This window comes from Eretmochelys imbricata, chromosome 3 (assembly GCF_965152235.1).
Source record: "Eretmochelys imbricata isolate rEreImb1 chromosome 3, rEreImb1.hap1, whole genome shotgun sequence".
NCBI classification, from domain to species: Eukaryota; Metazoa; Chordata; order Testudines; family Cheloniidae; genus Eretmochelys; species Eretmochelys imbricata.
Genome location: NC_135574.1, coordinates 67686403 through 67707103, shown reverse-complemented (window position 1 = coordinate 67707103; position 20701 = coordinate 67686403). Strand labels below are relative to the sequence as shown.

Here is a 20701-nt window from a genome sequence, read left to right as displayed (position 1 = left end):
GGAAATGGCCTAACTTCATTATCATGCACATTGTGTAAAGAGTTGTCACTTTGGATGGGCTATCACCAGCAGGAGAGTGAATTTGTGTGGGGGGGTGGAGGGTGAGAAAACCTGGATTTGTGCTGGAAATGGCTTTTAGATAAGCTATTACCAGCAGGACAGTGGGGTGGGAGGAGGTATTGTTTCATATTCTCTGTGTATATATAGAGTCTGCTGCAGTTTCCACGGTATGCATCTGATGAAGTGAGCTGTAGCTCACGAAAGCTCATGCTCAAATAAATTCGTTAGTCTCTAAGGTGCCACAAGTACTCCTTTTCTTTCTGTCTAGTGTGAAAGTTCTCAGCCATTTTGGGCTTTTTACACACATGACTTTACTGACTACACCTGTGCATCAGTATAGGTTTTCAGTTACTAGTACACTAAGGTTACATGTACACCACACACTTCTTACAGCAGTGTGTAGAGTATATATACTGCATGCCCCAACTTCCCAGTATGGGTATAAATCACAGTGTTATATGGTGAGGCACTGCTTAGGTGAGTAAAGATACACCAGAACCCTTAGGGTATGAACCCCAATACAACTCTGTGTGCCCAAGCAGTGCCTCCCCCATCTACACTGCTATTTTTTAGCAGCATAGTGTCCCTCTGATGGAGTCGTACCCTGCTGCAGAGGAAGGCACTGGCAGAAGGAAAAGTAGCCCCAGCAGGCTGCTAGAGCCTTTCCCTGCCACTGTGAAAGACTCCAGCAGCATGGACAAGTTCCAGCAGTATAGGGTTAGATAGGTATATAAAGCATTTAATAAGTTTGGCTAAATAATATATATGCTTTGCAGTTTACGTAAAATGCAGTTGTTTAGCAGTCGTGGGAAGGCCTTGAAAGGTGCTGTGATTAATTGAAAACACTGGGCTTGGAATGTGGCATCATTGGAAAAACGACCTGGAAGGTAACTGATAAGATAGGAGAAAACTCTTTGAAGAAAACCCCCAATTATCAAGATGATTCTGACTGATTTTAACAAAGAAAGGAATTCAAGAAGCTGTGATCATAGTCATGTAGGTTCCCATACTAAGGTATAAAAGGATAAAGTCTTCAAAGTTCCTTGCTAGTACCAGCTGTCCAGTTGGAGCTAGCCAACATAGGTTTGAGCACCCAGGTCCAGTCCTGTTATAAGTAGGTGATCAATTCTTATAACTTCATGCTACTGTACAGTTGTAATTATTGCTTAGGCATTTAAGGCACATTTGGATAAATACCATTCAGCCTTTGAATTTAATAAAGGTACTTATGGTTACATTGATGTTGTGGTGATACCCTGTATTAATAATAATGAAATCTACGAGTTTGTCACACAAGTCACTTTCTGTGACTTTCCATGACTTCTGTAGTGGCCAGTGTGGCTGGCCCAGGCCTCCTGAGCGGCTTGGGAAGCCCTCGGGCCGACAGCACCGACTGGTGCTGGGGCAGTCTTGGGCCCCTGTCCCCCAGCAGCAGCAGGAGTTTGGGTGGGGGCTGGGGGTTGGGGTGTGGGAGGGGGTGAGGGCTCTGAGCAGTGCTTACCTCGTGGTGGGGGAGGGCTCCCTGGAAGTGATGACATCCCTCGGCTCCTAGGGGAAGGTATGGCCACGCAGCTCTGCATGCTGCCTCCTCCCCAACTGCTGGCTCTGCAGCTCCCGTTGGCCGGGAACCGCAGCAAATGGGAGCTGCGGAGCCGTCAAACTGCGGCCAATGGGAGCTGCGGAGCTGGCGCTTGGGGAGGAGGCAGCACGCAGAGCTGCGTGGCCGTGCCTCTGCCTAGGAGCTGAGAGATATCGTCGCTTCTGGGGAGCCGGGTGGGGAGCCTGCCAGCCCCAAACACCGAGCCCCCAGCACCAGCGGGGGTCCCAGGCTGTGCGCTGCTGCCTGCCCCCATGGCACTCCCTGGCCCACCTCCCCAAGCACCTGCAGTGCCCCCAGGCCTTCCCCCGCAGCACCCCGTCCGCCCCCAAGTTTTAGTCGTGGGTATACAGTACAAGTCATGGACAGGTCACGGGCTGTGAATTTTTGTTTACCTGTCTATGACTTTTATTAAAAATACCCATGACTAAAACATAGCCTTAATAATAATAATTCCAACAGGCAGCTCTCCGCTGCCAGAGTATTTCACTGACGTGTATAGCTGTGCAGCTTGTTACTGTGGTGTGTCGCTACACATACCTTACATACTGCCACCAGTAACCTTAAGCCTTAGTAACCATACAGATTGGCATACACTCACTTTTATTTAGCGAGTGCATAGTTGTCTAGCCAAGCGATGGCATCTTCAGTGGCGTGATGCAGTTCTTCTAGGCCACCACTGAACCTCATCAGCAGGCTTTCATTGACAATGTGCGTCATCGTCTGTGTTGCACTGCAGCTGCACAAAGGGCTGTCACGAAAGCCCCAGCGATACTGGTTGGCTGCACAGAGATCTTTCCCAGTCTGGAACCTGTTCAACAGGGACCATTGGTGACAGGGCAGGTCAAAACCAGGTGGGCAAATTGTGGGGTTGGTGACGAGGGACTGGTTGGGGATTATAACAGATTCCATTCCTCTCACCAGAGTGTTTCCGCCCTAACATCCTGGCGTGGCGGATGAGACTATAATGGGCGACATGATGGCAAATGTGCAGCTGGTGGTTTAAAAAGGTCATTGTGGAGCAGTAGGCTTGAGTTGGCGCTTATTTTCTCCAGTAACTTGCCAGTGGCAACCACTCGTTTGATATGAGGAGGAGCAATATTGCTCAGAACTGGAAGCCATGGGAGTGGAATCAGACGCAGGGTGCCGGAGATGATAAGCATGGTGGCAAGTAACTGTGTATCCACCAGTTTGTTGTGTGACAATCGACTCCAAACTGGTGCGCAGTACTCCGCCACCGAATATGAGGTGGAAGAGCTGATGTCTGCAAAGTTGCAGCACGAGTACCCCATGACGAACCTGCCAGTTTGCTAAGAAGATTATTGCGCATCTTAACTTTAGCTGCTGTCTTCTTCAGGTGGGCATGGTAACTCAGTGTGTGGTCTAAGGTCACACCTAGATAGACCGGTTCTACTTTGTGCTTCACCTTCTGACCATCGACTCACTATAACAGTTTTACTAGCTGCACCAATGTCATATCTCAAACTATGTATGAGAGTCCGTTCTAAAATGGGAATGGATGATCTAGAAAGAAAACGAAGAACATTGACTCTCCTTTTCTTGAGGAGATCTGGAGTGCTGTTGACAAAAGTAACTCATGCTCACCCAGTCACTGGCATTGAAAACCACTAAGGACAGCAAATACAGGTTCCAGATGGAAGCTCTTCCTTGGCAACTGAGTGGGCCACAGAAGAAGAAACTACATTGAGACCAAGAAGTGGCTTTGTGATTATAAGGCCATTGTTATTCAGAGACAGATTAGTTTGTGGTGATCAGTTTTGGCTGGTATCATGTTATGTCATAATTTAATTTTTTAAAAAAGTAATCATAACCACTTGAATCAGTGTGTGGCGATTCAATGACAAGACAGAACACAGCTTTTAGCAAGCAAACGGCTGGTCTGCTAACAGGCTTCTGCCTGTCTGCTTTCCACCTTCCCCTTTATTCTTTCTCTCCCCCCGCGCATTACATTCTCCAACAGATAAAAGGAATACACAGGCTTTGTTTAACATTCTTATTTACCAGTTTCTATCTACCGCATTCCTTGCTCTCGGGCCTTGAGCCCAGTCCTGGGAGGCTTCCCACGGTTCATGTCATCTGGGCGAGATTCCAAGGTTGATGCCCTTGAAAGGAGCTGTGTGTGCACAGGTCCAGCACAACACTCCGGGTGTGCCCTGAATGTTGCCAAGCACATAAACCTTGTATGAATCCTACATCAGTGGATGCTGTCGAGGGTTATCAGACTTCCAGGATTGCCCTGGGAGTCTCCAGGAATTAAAGATTGTCATGTGTTGAAACCTCTAGGAATATGTCCAACTAAAACTGGCAACCCTAATGTTGTCCCCTGTCATTTGCTGTGACCTTGTAACAGATCCGGGTCATGTGAAGGGGGCTATAATAAAAGAAGCCTCTGAGCAAGGGTCCAGTATCCTTATCATCATGGTAGGAGTCCAGACAGTGGTGGCTTCTTTTCTGTGTGGTGTCCCTGGGTGGTGTGGTCCCTCATTTTACAGAAGTCCTTTGGTCTAGTCCCCTGGCTGTTAAGTACGTGGTAGCTTTTAAATCCTCTGTATGAGGGAAGGTGTGGGTAGTCTGGGGTGTAAGAGAGATTGACTAGATAAATTAGGAAAAAGAATTAGGGCTTTCAGAGAACAGAGGGAGGGAGAAAGAAAGGAAAAGTCTCTGTAAACAACACAGGAAAAGCTATTGTAAGAAAGAAGAGAGGGGAACATGGAGCGATGCCAGGAAGAGAAAATATGAAACAAAAGCAAAACTGAGTTAGTGTTTGTCTACATATCAAAGCTAGTACGGAATAAGGTGGGGGGGGGGGCGGAATTTAATGTGGATTAACTATTTCTCAACGCCACGTGTGGACACACTTATTCCAGAATGAAAGTACCTTATTCCAAATAATCTTAATCCATTTTGGAAGTGGATCAGGAATAGTTATTCTGGAATAATTCCCCATGTAGAGAATCCCTTAGTAAGTAACTTTTAAAAAGTTGATTGATGTGTTAAAATTAAATGTAGCAAACACACAGTAAACTTTAATCCTTTAATTTACAGGGAGTGTGGTCTCAGGAACATGGTGACATGGATTTTTCACCTTGGCTAGCACATTCAGTTTTCAGGCTAGTAAGTGCTTGAAAAATTCACTCAACACTACACTTCTATAATACCATAAACACAGTATCTTGCACTGCCATACTGTACAAGGTGATACAATATAGTATAACAAAGCAGTTCATATTTATTAGAAGACAACCACCCACCCTTTAGGAGGAAGTGGCTATTAGAGAATGTCGGCTCCCATCTTTTTTTCTTTTCCTCTCTGTAATTATAGTGAAGAAAGAATGTACTAAATTTCAAAAGTATAACTCAAGCACATGATTTAATATGAGATTTGTAAAGAGATGCAAAGTTGATAAAATTAAGATATTGGAGGGCTACTCAGAACAGCAGGAGACAAGCTCTGGTTTTTGTGTGAGAAGAGAGAACAGGCTGATGTTAAAAAAGCAGAATTAGCAGGCAACAGAGTAGAAAGAAAGGAACAAGAACAGTGAGGAAGATTGGAGAGGTCCATTTAGGGCTTTAAAAATGAAATCTACTGTCACCTGATTTCCCAAAGGCTTTTAAAGTGTTAATATTAATCTCTCAGACTGCCTCTGAGCTGCATTTGACTGGGGTACAATAAGTCCAGTGGCTAGACCCAGGAACTGGATGTTAGGAATAGAATTAAAAAATCCTAATATTGAAGTACCTTATTCATCTCTTCTTTTTTCCCCAACATAATGTTTTCTTAATGACCTGGAGTAAATTTAAGTGTTCTGTCAGTTTTGCTCATACTTCACTGTGAGGCAAACTGGAGGGGGGTTGTTTTCCATTAACATTGTTAAATGATTATTACCAAAAATATTCTCTATTTTTGGGATTTTGTTTTAACAAAAGGAATCTGATTTTCTAATGAATTAACTTCCCGAATTGTGTCTACTACCTTTCTGAGCCACTGTTGGTTGGCATGTTTTTTGCAGGGAACTTCACACCATGGGCCATCCTTCGTAGATGAAGCTCCATTGACTTCATTAGAATTGCATCTGCTTCCACTAGGATTAAACATAACCCAGTATGACTGAAGATAACACTTATTCAGTTACCCTCATGAAAGAGATCTTAAATTGGGACAGCAATTGATCATCATTCATCTTCCATGCAATAAATAGTTTATATTAAAATAAATTTTATCTTTTCCTTTCCAATAAACAGGTCTCTGCAGCCTTCCTTCTACAAATAAAAGAGGTTTAGAGCTGCAAGTTTTGATTAGTACAGCTTTCTCTAAAGCGCCCTTTATATTTTTTCATTGACTGTGTTTGTAACACATTTTTAAAAACTGATCTTAAAATAGCTTCAGCTAACATTTTTGCCACCAGTCTGGATGGTAATAAATTTATAAAAATGTATGTCACATCTGCATTGGAGCCTGAAGAGGGAATAACTTCACTGAAAATCTTTCTTATTATAGTTTTGATCTGTTTCAAATCTAGCTTTCAAGGGTTTTGAACCTGCCACCAGAAAATTTGATAAAGTCCATATCTGCACTTCCTGTCTCCAAAAAACGGTAAAGTGTTTACATTTTATGTTCTAATAAAATAATTTTTTTGTGTGGTGCTTAATACTATAAGATCTCAGTGAACTTTTAGGGAAATACGAATACAGAAAATCAAACAGTACTGGCTAATATGAAAATTAGTGTATATTTAAATCCCAGTCAGTTTTAGAGGGACATTTAACTTAAATCTGGCTCACCATTTAATTATTTTTAGAACAAACTTTTATGAAATCTCAGAACCAACAGAATCACTTCTGATACTTAAAAATGCAATTGAAATAAATATCCCATTGTACTGCCTGAAATTCAAATATTACAGCACTAAAAATCTGTAAGTGAAACTGATTAGAAATAAAAGTAACATTCATATTGATTTTCATTCTCCTGTCTGAGAGATGCAAAAAGTAAATTGGATTTTATTACAAGTGAAAGAATTCTTAATATAAAGTGTTATGCCCTCAAATTGTATACAAAGTGAATATAGTAATTAGGGGGAAAATGAAAAAATTATTAATTGTACAACATTTATCTATGCATCACAGTAGGTTGGGCTTTTCTGTAGCCAGGCACGTGTTCAATAGTATCATTCTTTCTTTATCCTACAAATGCCTACTATCTGGCATAGAAGTGAGTAGTCTTATTGATGTCAATAGGACAATTCACATGCTTAAAGTTAACCATATGTTTAAGTATTTTGCTGGATCAGAGCCCTACTGCGATAATGTTTATAGTATCAAGCCCTAAATAAAAACAGAATCACCAAAATGGAGCCGCTGCTGGAGCGGAGGACTGTAAACCACAAGCACATGGCATACAGCATAGCAGTTGGAATGGGGGAGTCTACCACCATTTCCTTAACCTGTACTCAAGATAGTTCTCCTGACAAAGGAAAAAGGGTTCCTTTAAACTAGCTAACCAACTAATTGCACCTATACTCCAGCTGTTCTGTAAGTAGTCTTTGCCTTAACACCTTTTATACTCCACGAGCGTGAGGTAATTGAAAAATGCTAACACAACTGCATTTTCCATCCTACGATATCATTGGGAATCTAGATAATTTCCTCAAGACTGGTGGTCTGTCTCACATACACTCATGAAATATTGTTTGCTTATTAGACTTGGCTTTTGAAAACCACTAAAAATCACAGACATTCTGAAAAGTTTTAGGGAAGTAATATTTTTCTACAGGCTGTGTGATTGCATTATTGAATATTTTTCCTTAGCCAGTATCTTTCAGACATCATAGATAGGACAAAACTGAACATTCTCCTTTAAATTGAACAGCAGAAGCCTCATACACTTTATGCTTGTGTAGGTTACGCAGTCGTCAACGATTGTCTCCAGTATCATTTACCTTTTCACTGGTCTGCCTAATCAATATTGATATTCCTTTTTAGCAGATACTGAAATTTACAAGTGGTTATTGGAAAAAATCTGTTAAAAATTCCATTATTACTCAGATGAAATTGTGATGTGCTCTTGTGGTTCTTCTCAGAGGATATTGGGAACAGGCAAAACATGTTTGATGCTCTTTTGTTTTTTGACATGAAGGCTTTGAGTGAATGCCTAAATGGAATTATTCCCTACAAAAATGGATTATTAACATTTAGTAAATTTCCCCAGCATTTCAATAGATTTTAGTAACAGCAAGCTCTGTTTTTTTATGTCTTTCTCTAGGCCAGTTGCTGATTTCCAGCTCTTTGTGGGCTCTGTGATAGAGAACAAGTCTAGTGATCGTTCAAAGCCAGATCTTCAGCTTCAAACTCAGAGGCTAGCAGAGAAGGTACTCTGGCACAATAAGCTTCTTTATTTGATACAATAACAAGCTTATTAGATAAAGAAAATGTAGCAAATTCCTTAGAGAAAATGGTACTCACACATAGACAGCTCCTACTGATTCCAATGACAGCTGCACCCATTTGAGTGAGTGTAACATAACAGCAGCCATTTGACCTAATTGCACAGGACATCTTCATGGGAAATTAGAGAAACAGGGTTAGATAAGAGTACTATAAAATGATGTCACAATTTGATTTAAAACAAAAATAACCTGGGAGTAATTAATTGTTCAGTGTGACATTGAGAGGTGATGTCTAAAGTGTATACAGAGTTCATTCTGAGTCCACGCTATTCAGTATTCCCCTTAATGGTTTAGAGACTATTAAATCTGTAGATGATACAAAGCTGATAAGTATCACAAATACTTTGGCAAATAGGATTATAATAGGATATGATGTTAATATACTGGAAAAATGGATTACCATAAAAAAATGAGATTCACTAAAGGTGAATGTAAACTAATATGCCTAATACACACATAGAAAGCTGTGTGTAAATACTACAAAAGGATGTTGTGCAAGATTGAATGCATTGCCTGGGCAGTTTTGTCACAAAAACGAGTAAATACTAAGAATGAGTTATACCGATAGAGGAGTGTCACATGTAAAAACAACTGAAGTAACGATTGAGTGCTGGCTAGGCCTTATTGGGATACTGTGTTCAGTTTTGACACTACACTTCAAACAGACTGGAGGGAGTTCAGAGAAAAGCAGCAAAAACAAGAGGTTTGGTGAGTGAGACTGAGGGAAAGTGACAAGATCTGGGCAAGAGATGGGACGATTGAGGGAAGATGTAACGGTACTTTGGCCAAGGAGTGCTTTGTGTAGCTCAAAGATGAGGAGACAAAGGCCTAAAACCTGATCTGATTTACACTGGTTGCCCGTAGCCACCGGGGAGTATTCTGGAAGCTGGGGATCAGCAGAGAGTAAAGGAGCCCACCCAATCCCCTACACTAGTGGCCAACAAAAGGTTGGTGGGATACTGGACTAGATGCATCATGGCAATTCCTATGTTCCTTAAGCAGACTGAGGAATCTTCATCAGTGGAGATGAAATGTTTCTGCTTAATTCCATCACTAGTTAATTTGAAACAAAGATCAGTAACCAAATAATTTATATTAGAAGTTATGCAACTCCTTATTTTCATTTCTCTAGGCAGGTTTTATTGGCCATAGAAGTCTGCCCATTTAATAAGGAAGAGGCCAAAACTCTCAATTAGAGAGAAGACAAAGTAGCCAAGAAAAAGCTACATTAACTCTGATTGCCATTCAAAGTTAGATGTGGAGTTCAAATATACTTTTGGGGGCCAATTTTCAAAAAAAAAAAAAAAAAAAAAGTCTTATATAAATTTTAAACCTAATTTTGAAAAGTGTTGAGCACCCAGCAGCACTCATCAGCTTCAGTTGATACTGCTGGGTGCTGAGGATTTGTGAAAGTCAGGTCTCTTATTTAGGAACCTCTATAAGGATTTTGGAGCCTAACTTCGGGCTCCTATGTTTTAAGGTATTAGTGACTGGCATTATAAACACTAACGTGTCATGCAAGCTGTCACATGCATCTCAGTATCTATCTATATTGATATAAAAATCAACTCTTTCATTCCATTAAAATGATAGAAATGGACTAGATCAAAAGAAGAGAAAGTACAATATCTGAGGGTCAACTAGATATTCATGTGTTGGAGATGGTTTGGAAATAATGAACGCAAGTCTACCTTTCTATGAGGGGATGGATTTATTAGATGACCCACTGTACGTCCTTTCCATCCTAAACAATTCTAGCCAATATAATATTGCATGTCTAATGAAGCAAATGATTTATTCACCTGTTTTTATGTGTTTTTTAGCTAAAATGTGATACGGTAGTGAGAGAAATCAGCACTGGTCCAGGAACAGTGAACTTCACAATAAATAGGGAATTATTAGCAAAGGTAAGTATTTTAACACACATGAAATATTAACAATAATGACAAAATTAGCCCCTCTTCATAGAAATGAAATGAAAAACATCTACTGTAGAACTTTACATTCAAACAATCATTGTTTCAGTTTAAAAACCATATATTCCCTCTCTAAGGATTGACTAAACAGCTGTCTTTCATTATGCATGCTGAGAATTTGGAATCAGGTTCACAAAGATCTCTTCTTAAAAATATAAGGAAGTAGTTTCTCTGACACAGTTTAATAATTCTGACTTTTCTTCTTCCCCTTTTCCCTTCAAAGTCTAAATTTGGTCTACAATTTAGAGTCAGGTCCTAAATTGTGCAAGTCAAAAATTTAACCTTGGTTCTTGTGCTCCAAGGCCTTTGCTAGAGGTGGAAAATACTATTTTATAAAGACATCTAGAATTGTAATTTTTGCTCTTCAGATTTTACCATATTATGGTTTGTTCAAAACTTCAAAGACTGTTGGCTAATTGGAAAAGATAGCTTAAATGTTAAATCAATAACTTGCTGGAGGGAAGTGGGCCACTCACCTTCGTCACTGGTGGTATTATCCCAAAGTAGACTCTGATTTCTGGGTCCTTGTTTCAAGATCCTTAGGGAGACAGGTGGATGGGTGGTACAGCTAGACTCAAAAGTCCTTTTGTAGGTTGGTTGCTCAACTAGTTCATTGAGCTAGAAGCATGTTATGAAAATCTAAACCAGAGACTGAGCAGTTTTTAGAGTAGCAGCCGTGTTAGTCTGTATTCGCAAAAAGAAAAGGAGTACTTGTGGTAGAGACTAACAAATTTATTTGAGCATAAGCTTTCATGAGCTACAGCTCGGATTTGACAGATTGTCATCTTGGAAAACTGATTGCCTGTTTCTGGGGAAGTGAAAATTCTCATCTATATTGGTGAAGCCCAAGAAGTTGCCTTCTCCTATAAAGACTTTTGCTGAATACTTTTACGTTGTGGTCATTGTGACACGTTTCAATCGGTCCTCCAAGCCTCTAGGGGCGATGGAGAGCTAGGTCCCACTGGCAGGCCTTAATCACACCTTTCGGGCGCTGGGGAATTAGCGGGAAAGGTGTGCTGGCCAGAGTCTGCAGCGCGCCCCTCAGGCAGGGGCGCACTGGTATGGGTTTGTAGCGCACAGTTCTGCTACCCAAGGCAGGTTGGCCAGGCTAGGGGAACGCAGGCCCACCCAACTCCACGGTTCAGTTCTGCCCCTGAGCTACTTCCTACCCGGTCTCTCAAGCGGGTCTCTCTGGTCCCTCCAGCTCGTCCGGGTATTCCGCTGCTGGCAGCTCCAGCTCCCCCTCTGTGTCAGGCTCACGCTGGCCCAGGCTACAGCCGGGCCCCTCCAGGTCCTCCGGGTACTCAGCGGCTGGCAGTCCGGGTCGCCACAGGCCTTCCTCCCGGTCAGGTTCCTCCTGGTCCAGGGCCTCCCCTGGGTTGGCAGCAGGGTCTGGAGGGAGCAGCCTGTGTCTGTCTCCCTCCCTGGTACTCCTCTCTCTGGGCAAAGGGCCCCACCCTTTGTACTTCCTGTCCCACCCCTCCCCTTCCGGGGATTGGCGTAAGCTTGGTCTGGTCCCACCCACTCAGGCTGAGAGGGTGGCTCTTTACCCTCTGGTTCAGAGGGAAGCCACCCTGGTTCCTACAGTCATCAATTTGCATGTAATAGAAATTAAGAATACTCTCTTTCAGTCTGCTTCTTAGTTATTAGTGCTATGTGCCCTTCTATTGATTAGATTCTTTTTTATTTTTTACCTTATCCTATGAAAAACATTAACATAGTTACAAATGCCATAAAATTATCATTTAATTTTAAACTGGTCACATATAATCCACTTTAACAATATGTGAATTTAGTGTGACTGTTCAATCAGATTTTTACTAGCTCTTGTTTCAGAGCTGATTAATGGGCAAGATTTGGTCAGATTGTCAGTTAAATCAAAAGTTTCCTCTCTTAGGGCCCTGTTCAGCGCTCCTTATTCAAGCACAACGCCCACTGACTGCCTGACTTCAGTGTGAGTTTTGCCAGACTCAGTGCAGAATTAGCACATAATCATGCCCCACTCAGGTTATGAGGAAGAGACGAGAAGTGTGGTAAAGAGACAGAGAAGGAAATGGGCAAAAAAACATAGACCCAAATCTCTTTAAGTAGGGGAGAGGAAAATGAGACCACTGGCCATTGTAATTTTGGTTATCTAATGGGATGGGCCCTGATACTATAGTAATACTGTAAGTGCCATTATAAGAGCATAAAATGTTTCTGTTGAAGAGCAGTTCAGTTTCTGTGTTTCTGCCTGAGCGGCTTTTAACGGGTTCTCCGGAATCCTTATATTCTTCGTGAAAATCTTTGCTCTTCATGGATATGTCATTTCATATGGTTATGGTACCATCTACCCTTCGGCAAGCCCCCCCAGTATCTGTAGCCCAACATGCTAAATTTTTTGGACACTGAACTTTCTGTGACAGACAAGTACATACAGAAACATATTTTTACTGAATTAATACAATCCTTCTTTATATATTGTATTAAATAAAAATTTCCATTTTTAATGTTTTTCAATATATTTTAGTCAGCCCTCCACAATTTCAAGGGACAAAGTTGCAAAATGCAGGGTGGTGCAAAATGTTGTGGGGTGAGGAGCCCACTAATCCTAGCCTAACCCTACCTCTGCAGTTTCTTCCTTTGCCCTCTAACCTGAGTGACAAATGGTGATATTAGTGGAAATCAGGCTTTTCTGATTTTTCACCAAAATCAGTGCAGCCTAGAAAATTCCCTGAAATTTTGGAGTTGATGGGATGCAGTTTTCAAAAATTGTTGTGTTACAGACACACAAATCAAAATGCCATGGGGTTTAGTGTGGGGCCTTACTTTGTCTGGCCAACTATACAGATAACCCTCAGTGAGATTGCTTACATGCATAAAGGCTGCAGGATTAAGCTTTTAGGCAATTAGTAAAACATTAAAAAAATTCTTTGTTGATTGCTCTTTTTCCAAACCATTTTTTTTCTTGCTTTTTAGACTGTGTTGCAGCAGGTATTTAAAGATGGCTCAGAATATGGAATAAAAAGTGAACTTTTCTCTACGCTTCCCAGAGGAAAGATAGTGATTGAGTTTAGGTGCGTACATGGGTGAAGTCCGTTTAGAAGAATCAATAAAATACCTTATGTTCTTTAATTACAAAGGTGATACTGCTGCATTGTTACATGTATGGTATTCAGCTGCATTAGTACATGGGTAGCTTATTTGCAAATACAACATAAATCATATTTGGGGCTTTTTTCCCCCTAGAACTGTTAAAGATATCTTCACTATTTAGTTGGTAGTTCAAGCCTTGATTTGACCCTCATTAAGAATGTTCTGATTTGGAGGATGATGGTCTTTTTCGTTTTAATTAATTCTGTTATGAAGAAACTAAGGCTGAATTTTCACCCTTTAGCCTCAATTTTTTAGGCTTTAATTGAGCTTCAGTTGTTGTGGGTGCTGTTCCGCACCCACAGTTATTTGCACCTGCAATTTAGATTACTTTGATGCCTACATTCAAGATTTTCAGGAGCAATCAAGCATTTGGATGTCTAAATGTCCTAAATTGCAGGCACAAAACTACTGGTGCAAAATTGTGTCTCCAGTTATTTGTTCCTGAAAAAACAGGTACCTGGTTAAGACTCTTTATTTCAGGATATTTGCACTGTACTCTGGTTTGCTTGCTCACTTGTGCATCTTCCACCATCTGGTTAGGTTGGCAACTGAACAACAATGATATTGTCAGGTCAGAAATAAGTAGTTGGCTTTTTTAAATTTTGGGCTGGATGTTCAGACCCTGGCCTGAGTATTTTTTTCAGGCACAAATAATTGTGAGCACAATTTTGTGTCCACAAAAAATGGACCTTGATCTCTAAAAATCTGGCTCAAAATTATAAAAAGACCTATTTGCCTTATCTTCGCTGTGCTGCGACATGGACAACCTGCCAGCAGAGGAAGCACAAGAGAAGTAGTAAATCAAGGATAGTACTGTACAAGTGTCCAGGAGGAGTAAACTTTAAATGCCCTGAGGTTAATTAACCTAAATGATTCTGACTTACAACTGAGGAAGTAAATGAAACCACTTTGGTTGTTCTCAGCTGGTGCAGGGAGTAGGGAGGAGGTGTTCTGTGGGTTTGAAAATATTTACCAGAGCTCTGCTCTTGTTTGGTTCGACTGAATTTAATTCCTGCAAATAGTAATACTTGATTGCAGTTACTTGGGGTTGGTATTTGAAAGGGAGTATGCCCTGAAGGGCATACATAGTGTGTAGAGCTTTGTATGAAAGCCTTGCAATGGAGTCACATTTACTCCTAGGAAGGGAGGTATTATATAAAAGTAAAGGTCTGTTATGAAAAATCCCTACTTGCATAATTTTTATATAGTGACAGAGATTGGTGCGAGTACTTTATCTATTTCGTATACAACTTTTCAAATACAATCCTAATTGGGAAGGCAACATGGGTTTTTTTTGATGCCTTGCCTTCTGGAGCAAAATTGGGACCTGGATCCCAGCTCATAATTAGATCAGCCTAGGAATTTTATTGGAAAGGGTGGGAGGTGTGTTTTCCTTTAGCACTTTTCAGGACATGGAAAGAGTGTAGCAACTGTTTGGATGTGTGTTAGGGGAGACAATGATCGGGCAGTTCTATGTTTTGTACAGTGAACAAACGTTAACTGTGGGTATTTATTGCAGTTCACCCAATATTGCCAAAAAGTTTCATGTAGGACACTTGCGGTCCACGATAATAGGTAAGTACACATTTAACTACAGCCTAGAAAATCTTCTGTGTATCCTCTGTGGAGTTCAATAGAAAATCCTATTGAATTTCATTCCTATAGTGGAGAGGCCATGTCTGGCCAACCTTATGTTTAATAAGAACCTGCTACTGATTAAACAGTGAAGGAAGGGAGTAAACAACAAAAACTCAGTCTGTTACGGACAGATTAATTAATGAGCACATTACTTAGTTATAGTACAGTGAGCATTAAATGAGGAAATCCCAAATTAGAGATTTAAAATGGCATCCTAGAAAGACACTGTTAGAAGCCTTTGTTGGTATTTTTTAAGTCCTTTTAAGACTAACTTTCATTTCTGGTTTGTCCGGTTGTCTTAGAGGTTGTCTGATATGAGGTTTGTTTATAATACATTAACTACTATATGTCAATATTGCTGTCATGGTGATTATTGGCCCAGTTCTGACCTCAAATACAGGGGATAAAACTCTCGTTGACTCCTGTACATAACTGAATTGTTGTGCGTTAGTTTACCACTCAACATTCCAGTGGCACAAAAGCTATTAAGTGAAATTTTAGCTTCACTGTTTTTTCTCTTTCAGTATTTCCCCATATCTGTGTATAAAGTGCTACTTTACTGACAAGGATAACTAGATGCTGCATCATCTGTTGAGTTAATACTGCGTCCAGCCATTCTGTACAATGTCATTGTTAACTAAGTGCTACAAGGTGTCGTAGCTCATCCTTTTCACACCATCTCCTGTGGGGAGGAGCATTCCCCAAAATAACCCTACAGATCACTGTCTACACGGAAGGGACAAAATAAACTGAATAGCATGAATGAATCTAATAGAAAATTATGGTTGGATGCTGTAACATGGTGTCAGGATAAAGGTTCCAGGAGAAAGAGACAGAGCTCTGCAGCTGAGTCACTCTGATATCAGACCAGATGGGTCCTTTTATACTCCTGCATCAGAGCTAAAAGGATTTAAGCCCCTTTAAAGCAGGGGAAACCAGGGGCAGAGACACAGAAGTTAAGCAAGGAAAAATCTTAAGAACAGCCCAGCTCAGGAGAAAGATGTGGTTGAGGGATTTTTTGCATTTTAATTACAGTAATATTAAAAGCAAGCTTTAGGAAGGGGTTAAAAACTGGACCCTGTTTCATGGGTATAATGTATTAGGAGCCGGGTTGGAATGCAGCCTGTTTACAGATACTGTGATGGTTCGAGCACAGCACTGGAAGTCGTGAGTTTTCGGTACTTTTCCTAGCTTTGCCACTAACATGATAGGTGAACTTGGGCAATCACTTAACTTCTTTGTGTCTGTTTGCCTATCTGAAAAATGGGGTGGAGGACTGATACATTCTACGGCAATGTTGTGAGGATGCACTGAGGCTTGAAAAGCAATTTGTGATGGTCAGCTGAAGAGCACCACATAAACATAAAATATGATGTTTATTTTCTGTATAACAATGAAAGAATATACAGCGCCTTCCAGTGTGCAAAAACCCCCACAAGACCTAAAAGAATTAACAGTCTAACTGATTCATTTCAGCAAGAAATTTGGTAGAACAGTACATTTTATTGGATTTGTAATGCAGACTGTATCAAAACAAAACTAGTGTTAAGAATGAGAGAACACTTACTGTTTTGAGTAATAATAATAATTTTGATTACCAGGGAATTTTGTAGCAAACCTCAAAGAAGCACTTGGACATCATGTAACAAGAATAAATTACCTTGGAGACTGGGGCATGCAATTTGGTATGTTTATTTTCTCTTTCACAAATAACATTATCTAGGCTTACAACCTCAATTTCTTGCTGCCTCACTGGATTTGGCTATAGCAAAGATTAATAATTGGATAGGCTCATGCTGCTAAAACAAGTTATAGACAATAAGTGAATGGTTAGAGCTGTATATATCCTAATACTGAATTCTTTTGTCATGCAAAACCCTTCATGTCTTTGGGAGTTTTGCTTGTATAGGAACTACAGGCATCTGAACCCACTGTACTCAGTTTATTTACCTAACACTTGTAGACATAACCATAGAATAAATTTCTTATTTTGTGAAACAGTAGAACAATTTGAATTCGTATTGCACAGTTGCTCTCCTGTCTTGCATTCTGTTTTGTGCCTTTAGCTTATCAAATCCCTTTAGGCCCATGCATACTAATGTACAGAACTGTGCATGGTTGATGATAATTAAAAGTCCCTGTTTGCCAGCACTAAAATCAAACATCTGAGAAATGTTCAAATAGCTGCTATTTAAAAAGTGCTTGAAGAAAGAAGAGGGTAATATCAATATCAATCTTACCCCCACAATTGTAGAAGCAAGGACTGGAAATTATACTGCTCTGGAGTGTAAGATGGGCAAATGTTTATTCTTGCACCAATGACTGCCCTAATGTCTCATATTACATGAGCCACCATGACTGTAAATATTTATTTTATATCATAGGAGACCTGAGATTCATTCCAAGCTTCATCATTTTTTAACCCTGTCAGTCTGAAAGATATCAAACCTTAACTTCACCGTACTTTTGCCCCTCCACTTCCACGCCCTCCAAAAGAGCTATTTGTGATAGTTTTCTAGAGGTTTTAAAAATGTATTAGTATTAACTTTCTGTTACTCTGAGACTGGGTATATTCATGGTAGCTAATACATTCAGACTTTGAAGACAGATAAAAAAAGAATAGTGCCAACTAAATTTTGGTTTAAAAAACAAAAAGCAGACACAACAATTTTTCTAAAATGTGTGGCATAAATAAAATAGTTGTGTATCGTGGTGCATTTATGTCATTCGATTAGAGCGATTCTTAACTCCCAAAATCATATCAATAAAACTTCTATGCCCCTGCATATTATTGTGTTCAATCTCCTCTATGTAGATGATACATATATTAAATGCCAGCCCTGCACAGTTCTACCTGCCCTCTTGTTTGGGACAAGTATCTTTTAGTTTGGTTGATTAATTGTTTTGGACAGATGAGAAAAATGTTAGTGTATTCATAATCCTCGTGTGGATGGGTGGATGTTTTCACATGACAGTTTTGCAAGGCAACTTAATTGCATTTTTCTGACACTTTAAAGGCAGGTAACAAATATTTTGCTTTTTGTCATGTTATTTCAACCAAGTCTCTCTAGGTCCTGAACCAGTGTCACTGAAGTCAAAAGGGAATTTTGTTATGGACTTCAGTGGGCACAAAACTGAGCCCTGTGGAATTTAATAAGGAGGGATACTTGTATGATGAGTTGCCTTAAAATTAGACTGACTTCATAGTTACATGTTTTATTTTATTTTTATCCCTTTGATATGACTTCATCTTTTTTTTTTTCTTCTTAAAGTGTACACTGCAACAATATTTAAATAGCAAAATAAAATCTGGTTAAGGCTGCTTTTCCCTGCTGTGCTTATCTGCTCTGTTAGAAAAATAGAATATTAGCGTTGTTAGAGACCTCAGGAGGTCATCTAATCCAGTGGTTCGCAAAGCCGGTCTTATGCTTGTTCAGGGAAAGCCCCTGGTGGGCCGGACCGGTTTGTTTACCTGCCGCGTCCGCAGGTTCGGCCGATCGCGGCTCCCACTGGCCGCGGTTCGCCGCTTCAGGCCAATGGGGGCTGCGGGAAGGGTGGCCAGGATGTCCCTTGGCCCGCGCCGCTTCCCACAGCCCCCATTGGCCTGGAGCGGTGAACCGCGGCCAGTGGGAGCCGCGATCGGCCGAACCTGCGGACGCGGCAGGTAAACAAACCGGTCCGGCCCACCAGGGGCTTTCCCTGAACAAGTGGCGGACCGGCTTTGAGAACCACTGATCTAATCCAATCCCCTGCTCAAAGCAGGACCAACACCAACTAAATCATCCCAGCCAGGGCTTTGTCAAGCCAGACCTTAAAAACCTCCAAGGATGGAGATTCCACCACCTTCCTAGGTAACTCATTCCAGTGCTTCACCACCCTCCTAGTGAAATAGTGTTTCCTAATATCCAACCTAGACCTACCCCACTGCAACTTGAGACCATTGCTTCTTGTTCTGAGATCTGCCACCATTAAGAACAGTCGAGCTCCATCCTCTTTGGAGCCCCGCTTCAGGTAGTTGAAGGCTGCTATCAAATCCCCCCTCACTCTTCTCTCCTGCAGACTAAACAAGCCCAGTTCCCTCAGCCTCTCCTCATAAGTCATGTGCCCCAGCCCCCTAATCATTTTCTTTGCCCTCCGCTGGACTATCTCCAATTTGTCCACATCCCTTCTGTAGTGGGGGGGGACCAAAGCTGGAAACAATACTCCAGGTGTGACCTCATCCATGCCAAATAGAGGGGAATAATCGCTTCTCTCGATCTGTTGGCAATGCTCCTATTAATACAGCCCAATATGCCGTTGGCGTTCTTGGCAACAAGGGCACATTGCTGACTCTCATCCAGCTTCTCATCCACTGTAATCTCCAGGTCCTTTTCTGCAGAACTGCTGCTTAGCCAGTCGGTCCCCAGCCTGTAGCAGTGCATGGGATTCTTCCTTCCTAAGTGCAGGACTCTGCACTTGTCCTTGCTGAACCTCATCAGATTTCTTTTGGCCCAATCTTCTAATTTGTCTAGGTCTCTCTGGACCCTATCCCTACCCTCCAGCATATTTACCTCTCCCCCCAGCTTAGTGTCATCTGCTAACTTGCTGAGGGTACAATTCATCCCATCATCCAGATCATTAATAAAGATGTTGAACAAAACTGGCCCCGGGACCGACCCCTGGGGCACTCTGCTTGATACCGGCTGCCGACTAGACATCGAGCCATTGATCACTAGCTGTTGAGCCCAACAATCTAGCCAGCTTTCTATCCACCTTATAGTCCATTCATCCAATCCGTACTTCTTTAACTTGCTGGCAAGAATACTGTGGGAGATCATATCAAAAGCTTTGCTAAAGTCAAGATATATCACATCCACTGCTGTCCCCATATCCACAGAGCCAGAGCAAGATAACTTCTTGAAGTAAATAGTTTGATTGCAGAATGGTGCTTTCAAAGAACTTTGAATAGCAGGGATTTTATATATTGCCACATACATCTTGCTGTCAGGAAAGGTAGTTGGAAAGCATATTGTGTACATGCGAACTTTCAATCTAAAGCATAGCTGGTAGGTCATATTTTTGAGCTACTAGTTTTAACTGTCCCCCTTAAAACAGATGTTCTTTTATATTGGCATATTCAGTTCCGATATTTAACAGCTTTTATAAAGGATGTGACCACGGTTCACAAAATTATAGCTTAGGAATTTTATTATAATGGTACTTCCCAGAAGCACCACTGTAGTTAATGAGCTGTCAGCATTTCTATTATAGCCACCATTTACGAGGAGTTTATAACTTAGCCTTCTAAACTGTATCCAGCTGAAACGTGGCAGGCAAGTTCCCAGCCAAGAGGCAACTTTTAAAATATAGAACTGAATTTAAATGGGATTAGCCCTTCTTTTATTTTTCTTTCCAGGATATTGTCTTGCTTCCCTTACTAAACTCCTCCTAGGACCTCTTCTGTGCTTCCAACAGGAAGTGGACAAGACTCTTGAAGTACTTCCTTTATCAGCTGGAGAAGTTATTCCAAAGTGGTACACACCCTCCCTCTTCAGGGATACGTGTACCATCTCCCCAGCAGTCCTAGTCCTTGACAGCTCAGAGGGAATATGGATTTAAAATCCGCTCCGACTCTCCTGAATGGCTGCAGAGGCACTTGGACAAGTTCTTTTAATTTAGTGATGAGGAAAGGATTTCAGTTTCTCAGCCTTTGAGGCAATCTTGGGGCAGTTCTAAAGCCTCTCAGGTGATCTAGTTCAAACAGGAATTAATTCAGGGAAGTCCTATGGCCTGTGTTTAAACAGGAGGTCAGACTAGATGATCACAGCGTTCTATCTAGCCTTCTGATC

At 41.2% G+C, this 20701-nt stretch overlaps 1 protein-coding gene across 2 annotated transcripts in view; it reads left to right on the top strand.

Annotated features, from left to right (window-relative positions):
- The window catches only part of RARS2 (arginyl-tRNA synthetase 2, mitochondrial), a 59975-nt gene that overhangs the window by 2928 nt on the left and 36346 nt on the right, over nt 1-20701 (top strand). For both annotated transcript variants that reach the window (XM_077812802.1, XM_077812803.1), the window contains exons 2-7: nt 6199-6272; nt 7941-8046; nt 9948-10031; nt 13059-13156; nt 14755-14810; nt 16475-16558. In XM_077812802.1, coding sequence (XP_077668928.1) covers nt 6199-6272; nt 7941-8046; nt 9948-10031; nt 13059-13156; nt 14755-14810; nt 16475-16558 — 502 coding nt within the window. The remainder of the gene's footprint in view (nt 1-6198; nt 6273-7940; nt 8047-9947; nt 10032-13058; nt 13157-14754; nt 14811-16474; nt 16559-20701) is intronic.